This window comes from Strigops habroptila, chromosome 9 (assembly GCF_004027225.2).
Source record: "Strigops habroptila isolate Jane chromosome 9, bStrHab1.2.pri, whole genome shotgun sequence".
Taxonomy (NCBI): Eukaryota; Metazoa; Chordata; class Aves; order Psittaciformes; family Psittacidae; genus Strigops; species Strigops habroptila.
The window spans coordinates 16,754,399-16,764,385 of NC_044285.2; the positions used below are offsets into that span (position 1 = coordinate 16,754,399).

The window sequence follows — 9,987 nt, forward strand, 5'->3', positions numbered from 1 at the left end:
AAAGCAAACAAACAAAAAAGTACTATCAAACCACTTGTGACGAAGAAGCAGCTAATAGCAAGCTAACAAAATTCTCAGCTCACCCAAGCAACGGAGTAGAACACAAGATTTCTTTGTAGCATGTACAAGCCTGGTCTCAGATGTCTATTTGAGTAGGTAAAGAAGCTAACAGTATACTTATATATATAAAAATTCTTGCCTTACACATTTTAGTAACCATGACTTCAGAGTGATTCCTCCAAGTCAGTTCTGTTTGTCCTTCTTTGTTAATGCTGCTTTCCCAGAGAAAACCCTCTTCTTTCTATAAGCTAACTGCACCACTGAGACTATAAGCCTTGCCATCACAATCTAAATTTCTACCAGGTGCTTCACCAGGCGTGGCACCATCCCCAAACAATCACATAGTAATTTCTCCCCCCTTGGAGAAGCAAGCAGAATACATGTTTCTTCTCCACTCTTCAACGCATTTATCTGAAACACAATGTAAAATTGCGCAATCACGCAAGTAGGTAACGGGTCACCCTGTAAGGATTTAACAGGAAAGCTGAAAACCAGGAACTTCTCACTTGATATGGCTTATTAAAATGGAAGGAAGTACAAAAACTAGAGAGATGTGCCACTTAAACTTAGCAAAGTTGTTTTAAGTGAGAGTTCTCACACTGATGAAGAACACTGCATTCTTTGGTATCGACAGAGGAATTCTGGAAATTAACAGAAACACCAGCCTGTCTCATGATGGCACGGTGGTGTTTGAGCCACAGCCATCAATGCCAAGCACCTGAACTCCTCGCTGTGCTATTCCTTTTTGCCATTTCAAATACAATTTAGAGGCTTGTGGGCTGTTCTATGTTTCTGCAAAAAGCATACCACAAGAATATGACATTATGTAACTTCTCACAGATAGTGTTCTGCAAGATTTTTATCTAAATATGATTAAATCATCCTCCTCTTATATTGCAATCTACTGTCATATCTCATATCTTTTTACGTAAGCCTTTTTTCCCCATGTTTCTCCCAAGCACATTCACTTTGGCACTTAGCCCAGGCAAACTGACAGCTGGGCAATACTGTGTGTATCATATCACCGCCTTTGATAATGCCCATTAGAATTTCTGGACCACATCTAAGACAATTATTTGCTAAACTGGGTAAAGCTAATACCTCAACAAATAATCTCAGGTTTGAAACTGAGGAAATTACTGCTGCTGTTTTCTAGAACCTGTGCAGAGTTCTAATTCCACCATCCTCAGTCCAGCTACAGGTTCTGTGAGTTTGGCTCTTTTCTCTCTACATCCGGAGAAAGAAGGGGAAAAAAAAATAAAAGAACTATACCTTTGTTTGAATTAGAAAACCCACCTTAGAAATGTTGAATCATCATTGAAACGGTTAAAACCAGCCCCTTTTTACAAACATGGTACCAAACACCAGGTTTGGTTCAAACCACGAAGTGGTTCAGGATGACTGGACAACAACTTAGGGAATGTTATTTTGTTCATCATGGCGCAAGGTACATTTTAGTCACTCACAGTTATCCCTCTTTTTCTATTAAGTGATACTTAGCCAGGATGTCCATGTAGGTGTATGCAACAGGTCCTGACACCCTCCTATATTCTTTCACTCCTTCAAGAGCACACTTTGTGGCAAATTATTTATAAACCATGGCCTCTATCTTCACCCTCTACTTCCACTGTAGAAGCAGAGATTGTACTTTGATCAGTTACCCAAAGTCTTGTGCAATAATTCTTCACTAAAGCTCAAAAAGCTCCAGGCCAGCAGAAAGCTTGCTGCAGCTGCACTTCTGCACTACGGCACTAATGCTGTTACTGCCTTGACCTTCAAACTGGAATGGCCTGAACACTAGAAAAGCAGGTTAGCTCCTAAAGTCATCTAGTAAAGTCTTCTTTAAAAGCACACATGGAGTTGCATTCTAGAGGAATTTCCCTTGTGTTACGCGCTGGACAAGGGTAAGATAAAATATCTTTTTTTAAACAGACGTACAAGATACACAACCACCTGCAGCGTCGATAAAGCCAAACCGTCACGCTACGGGGAGGGAGGAGACTTCCTTTTATTCACCTGCTATTCACCTGCGGGTACGCCGAGATCGCCCTGCCACTGCTCACCACCACGCAGGAAGCAGGCACCCGAGTCACTCCGCGCAGCGCCAGCTCCGCGCCACCGGAGACTAGCCCGGACCCCCTGAGGCGGGTCGGGCGCCCCGCACGTGTAGTCGCGGCGCGGGGCCATGCGGCTGTGCGACAAGAGCCTCCCCCCGGCGGCGCGGCGGCGCTGCGCGGTGCTGCTGGGGTCGCTGCTGCTGGCCGCCGCCTTGGCGCTGCGCGGCGCAACCCGGCCCTGCCCGGCGGGGCACCCGCGCTGCCGCCAGCGCCTCTACCGGGCGCTGGAGCTGTCCCCCGGCAGGAGGATCAACTGCTCGGGGGTGGTCCGCGGGGACGAGCGAGCCATCCAGGAGGCACAGCTCAGCAACCTGGAGGTCGCCAACAGAAGGGCTTCCCTGACCCCCGACGAGTACCTGCACATGGCCAAGGACTGCAGCGCCTTCAAGGAGAGCCGGCGGTTCATCGAGTTCCCGCTGAGCCAGGAGGAGGAAGAGTTCCCCATCGCCTACTCCATGGTCATCCATGACAAAATCGAGATGTTTGAGCGTCTCCTGCGGTCCCTCTATGCCCCCCAGAACGTCTACTGCGTCCACATTGACAGCAAGTCCCCTGCCGCCTTCCAGGAGGCTGTGCGGGCCATCATAGCCTGCTTCCCCAACGTCTTTGTGGCAAGCCACCTGGAAGACGTGGTCTATGCCTCCTGGTCCCGGCTGCAGGCCGACCTCAACTGCATGCAGGACCTGTTGCAGAGCCCCGTGCCATGGCACTACATCCTGAACACCTGCGGCACTGATTTCCCCATCAAGACCAATGCGGAGATTGTCCGTGCCCTGAAGGTGCTGCAGGGGCGGAACAGCATGGAGTCCGAGAAACCGTCGGCCCTCAAGCAGGAGCGGTGGCAGTACCACCATGAGGTGGGGCAGTTTATCTCCCGCACAGCCACCAAGAAACTGCCGCCGCCCCACAACTACCGCATGTTCACGGGCAACGCGTACGTTGTGGTCACGCGCGCCTTCGTGCAGCACATCTTTGAGGACTCCGCTGCGCAGCAGTTCCTCGAGTGGGCCAAGGACACCTACAGCCCTGACGAGCACGTCTGGGCCACACTCAACCGCGTACCTGGTGTGCCGGGCGCCACGCCCGCGAACGACAAGTTCCAGCTTTCGGACATGAATGCCCTGCCCCGCCTGGTCAAGTGGCAGTTCCTGGAGGGGGACACCAGCAAGGGCGCACCCTACCCGCCCTGCACCGGCCAGCACCAGCGCTCCGTCTGTATCTACGGGGTGGGCGACGTGCCCTGGATGCTCCAGCAGCACCACCTCTTGGCCAACAAGTTCGACCCCTTGGTGGACGACGCCGCTATCCAGTGTCTGGAGGAGCACCTGCGCCACAGGGCCCTCTACGGCCAGGGGCTCTGAGGGGAGCCGCCGCACCCTCGCGAGCACCTGTCTCCTTCCGCAGCCGCGTCCAGCGGACGGCGCCTCAGGGGCCGCGGGGCAGGGGGGAGCGCCGCGCCGTGAGGCCAGCGGGCGCGTCACCCGCGCTGGCGGAGGGATATGCTGGTGCCGGCGGTCCCCCGAGGGAAGCGGGAGCGGCGGAGCGCGGCAGGAAGCGCCCCGCGAGGTGACTCACAGTCGGGACGGGACGGGCGCGGAGCGGGCGCCCAGGGGCCGCTGAGCGCGTAGAACGCCCGGAGCCGAGGGGCGGGCGGTGCCCCGCGGGCGGGCTGCGGCAGGCCGCGCACCGAGCCGCACGGGGTCCCGTTCTCCTCACGCAGCGTGTGGGCAGGCGGGGCCAGGGCACAGGCCGCGGAGGGTCTGGTTCCTGCTACCAGCAGAGCTGAAACTAAAATAGTTTTCTACAACGCACCTGCTGCCCTGCGCAGCCTAACAGCTGGCAGCTGCTTTTGTATCACTTTAAAGTCTAGTTTCTGTCAATACCGTTACAAAATCCTTCAATAAACCGAAATACAGTAAATAGATAGTTCTTTGGTATTGTGTGTCCTGTTGTCTTCTGAAGAGAACTGGTTGTGTTCTAGGCAGAGCCATTAAACGAATTGAACATCCCTGCCCCTGTGTTACAGGTGGAGAAGCGGGGTGCAGACCAACAGCTTTCCAGCATATTCCTTGCTTCCAAAAAAAAAAAAAAAAAAAAAAAAAAAAAAAAAAAAAAAGAGAGAGAGAGACTTTCGTTAGGAGTGCTCTTGGTAATGTAATTGCCATATCCAGTGGTGTGTCTGGCCTTTCAGATGAACAGCACAATCATCCAATACATTGTTGTTTCTTTAAGTTTCTAGAAGCTGAAAGAAAGATTTGTGAACATCTGTATTTCACCCACATCTATTTTTTTCCACCTTCTCATGTTAAAGCCAGGCACTTTCCATGGATCCAAGAGCTTTTCACTACCTGTAATGCTGAGGGATTAATTCAGTTGTCTTTGTATTAAAACAAACCCCTTTTTGTCAGCACTCATCTTTATAAACTCAAGGTCTCTGGTGGGAAATTTGCATTATAGAAAGATGTGTAATTTATACAATGATGAAGCAGTTCTGTAGCATGAGGCTACATGAATTTTAGATGAAGTTATGACTGCAGTCACACATATTTAAAACAACTATTTAAATAGGATGAGAAGAGGATATAACTGATGTGAAAAGGTGTGTTATTGCAGGGGTTTTAGACATCTTAAACTTGGTTGTGAAATTCCAATTTTTAACGTGATGGCAATTTCACAGCAAAAATAGGCAAAACCCCCAACTGCTGGGCGAGAGAAGCTCTCAGGTATCACTGGGCATTTGTTCATTCAAAAAGAGCAAATGAAGTAATAGGATTGCTGGTCCCAGTGGGAAGCTCTTCCCAACTTCTGTTTATGTAAATGTCTGTAAAGTAACCAGACATTTGCTACAGCAGAGATGGAAGCTTTACGCTAACCTGATAGCAACATAGAAAATTTAAAAATGGTTTCAGGAGCAAATTCAACATGAAATAGCAAATATCTCCATGTCTAGTACATTCCTTTAGAACAAACAAAGCCCTGCTGACTCAGGGTAAGAAGTCAAGTCTCCCAACATAGAAAGCTGCATCTAACCACTGCTGCCAAATGATTTTGCTTGTTGGAGCTCTTTCATTTACTCCATATTAATACATATTAGCCCCAAATGGTAAACTACTGCTGGTGGTTCATTGGAATACATTCAAGTTTCTGCGCTAAATGAGGCAGAGCAGGGTCAGTGTGTTTCTGAGCATGGCAAAGTGGTGTCTTTTTCCCTTGGAAAATGGAGAAAAAAGGTGCATATTCATGGAGAGGGGGAAAAAAACCCCCGCAAAACAAAACAAACAAAAATAACCCAGACTTCTGTACTCCTGTTGTAAGGAACTGCATCAAAACCAAACTCCTCCATGAAAGGATGTCTGTAATATCTAAATAATTCCCTTCTGAGCACCTACAGAAAGCAAAAAGGTGTTTGGGGGGTGGAAAGAACCCTAGTCCGAAATAGACATTGTTGAAAGAGGCACCTCTGTTGTTTTACAAAAGTACCTGTAAAGAAAGATACTTATAGATTACTTATAGGTGTGTTAACAATATTGTTTATTCCCTTCACTTTGTAAATATGTTTAATTCTTCAGCTGTTTCTTCTCTGAGAAAAACAAAGTATTGCTTGTACATACTATTTAAATAACAGTGTTTCATCTATTATTGACAGACACTGCCTGACCAAAAAAGTTACAGATGGAGAGACAGAGACAAATACTTAGTTCTGGGGAAAACAAAAACACTAGTTCAAATCTGTTCCCTGGTAAGTCTTTAGCAAAGCCAAAGTAATTTTTCTTTTAATGTTACTTGTTGAAATCTGTGCTCTTCCTGGTTAGACATTTATCCATATTTGAAAGAGCTTGCCTATAGAACATGAAGGTCTCAAGTGAAACCAGCATAACAAAAAAAACCAGCTTGGCAACACACTAAAGAGGGACAGCAGTTACCTAAGAACATAGCCTACGCAGCCTTGTCTGTTCAGAGAGATCACTGATTTGTATGAAAACAAATCTTCTGGCATTATCATCTGGAGATGTAAACAATTTGTAAACTTCCACATCCAACATTTTTGATTCAAGGAAAATTTTGTTTCTGTTGGTGCTGTTACTCATGATTTATCTCAGATTGTTTCCAAAAACAAAGGTGTATCTTTGTGCCAATTTATTTTTAACTCACCCTCTTCTTTTCATAGTGACTTAAATTCTTCTGAAAGAACAAATTCAGAAGGTGAACTAAGGAATACTCTCAGCACTTCCTCTTCCAAAGACATGAGGAATGTCAGATTTATGAGTGCAGTCACATGTCAAAGCAGCAATACAGAAAAGAAAAAAGAAAAGAATTATTTTTCCTTACCATTACAAATGACAACAAAAAAATGTCACTCAAATCTAATATAGACCTTTGTAGTCCAGAGATCGCAGAGCATCTTAGAACTAAGATAGCTAGCATCTCAGAAAACTGGCAACAGGGCACAAAGATAGGATGGAATTTCCCCAGGTTAGTTGCAGAACTGAAAAAAGAATAAACTCCAAATAGAGTAGGGTAAGCTTTAGCCCAAAGTAGCACTGGCATATAAGAATATAGGATCACTTCCAAACAATAGATTAAACCCCATATGAGCTTAATCAGTAAAATCTTGGGCTATCCAAAATGGAAATAGTCATATTAGAAATATTAGTGTCAAGTTTATCTAGTGAAAAAACTACTATGAAAGAAAAAAAAAATAACAACCACAACAAAACCTTTTTTTCATCGAAAACTAGATAAAAATCTACTTCTGACACTTTTGTCTACAATCAGTTGTTAACTAGCAACCTGAATTTTAAACAAAAACTCCCAGTTGTTGAAGTAGGAAATATATGGCAAGTTGCCATTTATCTTTCACAATATGCACAGGAGGAAGGTGAAACTATAATTCTGAAATCAAATAATTGTTTTTAAACTCACCTGGCTTTAATTTATATTTTATTTCCAAGTGGGTTTCACTTTACTTTTACAAGAACAACCTAATGTGAGCTAAAACTGGCATAATAGGTATTTAGACATAGACAGGTCCATGAACAGCTCTTACCTCCAGTTGGGAGGGTCTGTTTCATGGCTGCTTTGCATTTCTTTCATACCTGATATCTCTGAAGTCTCCTATAATAAAGAGATGAGTCAATTGAAATAAACTCAGAGGAAAGCAGGTAATAAATTCTGGAAAACTAGAAGCAAGCATGACCTATAGAGCAAAATATCAGTGATGTATTTGCAGTCATGAGTAAAACTGATTCAGGGAACAGGGTTAGGGTGTTTTTTTTCTTCTGACTGCATCACCAGTAACCATGAAACATTAACTAGACTCTCAGTGAACTATTTTCCACTTCCTTGAAGGATGCAGGCTCTTGTAGCACAAGGCAAAAGTCAAAATATTAATAGATCTGTGACTTAAAACCTACTAAGCCATAATAGCTTACTTATACAGTAAATTTATCTCTGAGAAAAGCTGTTTTCCTAAGATCACCCTTTAAGTTACAGTGAAGGAAAAGTCCACATCTATCAGTACAGCTTAAAAAGTTAAAATGCCTTTTTATCATGTTCCTACTCCCTGCCCCTGGAACGTTTAAAGTACAGGAAAGCAAAACCAAGTCACTAACACCTTAACTGATACACTACCTCCTAAGCTGCTGAGAGTCTTAGCGAGTAGCTGTGTTTCAAGTAACTCTCATCTACCTCATGGTAGTAAAAGTCATTGTGTAAAAGTACATAATGATCCTGATTAAACTTGTCTTCTGGGAATTCATCTTAAGTCCTTCCTGCTGCACACTTTCCTTTAATTTGTGTCTCTCTGATAACATTTAAAGTCAGGTATTGACATCCCTGACTGAGCAAACAGCTTACTTGAGATAACATCCGGTTTTGCACACTTGTGGAATTTACAAAATCCTTTTTCTCAGAAGCCGTGTCTAAACACAGGCAGTCACCCTCAGCCACTTCTGTATTGCTGTTTATTCTTTCCTTTTCTTCACTTTCTTCTAGGTAATTTACTTTCTAAATAAATGAGAAAGTAAATGGAAACATCCATTCCAGCTTAATGTCAAGATGCAAAGGTATCTCTTGCTTTCTGCTACTGATGGTGGAAGCAACTGGGACCTTTTCTGAAGAAAAATCAACAAAAATCCCCAAATGAATGAGTCAAGACTATAACACTACAGGCAAGGAAGAACCAAACAGGCAGCAGCAAGTATGCTGATGCTGTAGCAATAAGATGATTTGCTTCCACTGGATATTAAAATAGTTTGGTATAACAAAAGTGCAGTTAACACTTTCAGGTGTAAGTTCAACATATCTTCCAAGACCAAGCACATTAATCATATGAATGTGGAGGGATTAGCTGAAATTCAAACAAAAAAAGTAGCAAGTGGCAAGAAACTTATGGAGAATAAAGCAATAAAAAGCAGGAAGAATATTGGCACCAGACCCCCTTACCTTCTCTTTGCTCCCCTCTCTTTCAGTGAACTGAAACAGCCTCCACAGAAGTAGCAGATCTGAGGCCAGGACAAACACCATCCAAGAAACCTGGTTAGAGCCAAAAAGAATATGTGCTGCCAAGCTAGTGTCAAAGCTTCTGTTGACAGCTCTTGAGGTTTGCAGGAATTAATTCCTCCAGAAGCACAGGCAAGCTTCTCTCCTGCAGTGAGCAGGCAGCAGTCTTCATCCCATAAAGCAGATTCTCCCCGAGGCATCATTGGAGCAATACTAGACATCGAAAAGGTTATGCCCAAGAATTATTTACACTCATATGCCTCAAGAGCTGTTTCCTAAAGAGATGGCAGAGTTAACAAGGTAAATACCTTTTGTTGAATGGGGAGCACTGATCACAAAAGTGCAAGTATTCTTTACATACCCAGGTAAACTCAGTATTCTGTCCGCATCCAAATTTGAATTCCATGTCCTAGAAACATCTCACATATGCAAAAATACCAGATACCTGCATTGCTTAACACTGGCTGCACTGTCAGGAAGGAGATGGTAGATGTGTACGTAAGCTAATTTTCATTTCAGAATGTCCATCTCATTTTCAAATGCTTCAAGGCAAAGCAATATTCACATCTCTGTTTTCACACTGAATAGGAACCACGTAAGTAGGGTGTACAATTCAAAGTGTTACTGTTATGCATCAGCATCAGCACAGGGAGTATCCCATCACCTCCTTCCAAAGGACCAAGTCTAGAAGAGCTTCAGTGAGACCACTGCTGCTTTTTTTAAGCAAGTCAGTAAAGTTGTCCTGAATTATGAACATAATCATTTCTGGTTCCTGCTCACATTGGTTTGAATTTCAGCAATTACTAAGTAGGAGACATCTTTGTCAACAAAATAATTTCTCCTTTAATTTGTAATTTTTCTTAGTGTAGATATATATTCATTACCTTATTTTCTTTTTCAGTTAAATACTTCTTTTCCTGTCAGTTAACAGCTAAGGCAGGAGACAGGAACAGCAAACTTTTATAGTTGCAAGGGCTGAAATTCAGTTTACCATGCTTATTAGAGAACAAAAAGTGTGTAAACCTAGAAGGTTGAGTCTGATGTAGAAAAAACCACGGATATATATCTGCATCCTTTAAGATAACAACCTCTACAGATAGGTAGTGTGCTGTTCAAATGAGAGCAACACTCTGTTGTTCTGATTGCAAAAATGGTTACTTACCAACCTGCAGTTTGCAGCGAGGGACATTTAGCATAGATAAAAGACAAAAAAAATTCATGGTAATCACAATGCTTGGAACAGTCTTGCAAGCAAGTTTGTGAACTCCTTCCTCACTTGAAGTGAGAGAAGCAGAAGTTAACCAAATAT

General features: G+C 43.9%; 1 protein-coding gene across 1 annotated transcript; it reads left to right on the forward strand.

Annotated features, from left to right (window-relative positions):
- The first annotated feature begins 2,245 nt into the window (after positions 1-2,245).
- GCNT3 (glucosaminyl (N-acetyl) transferase 3, mucin type) lies at positions 2,246-4,068 on the forward strand. Its single transcript, XM_030497537.1, has one exon. The coding sequence runs from the start codon at positions 2,246-2,248 to the stop codon at positions 3,536-3,538; it is 1,293 nt and encodes a 430-aa protein (XP_030353397.1). The 3' UTR covers positions 3,539-4,068.
- The last annotated feature ends 5,919 nt before the right edge of the window (positions 4,069-9,987 follow it).

What these genes read in the sequence shown, in the direction of transcription:
- GCNT3 (XM_030497537.1), top strand. Translation starts at nt 2,246, where the DNA reads ATGCGGCTGTGCGACAAGAGCCTCCCCCCGGCGGCGCGGCGGCGCTGC.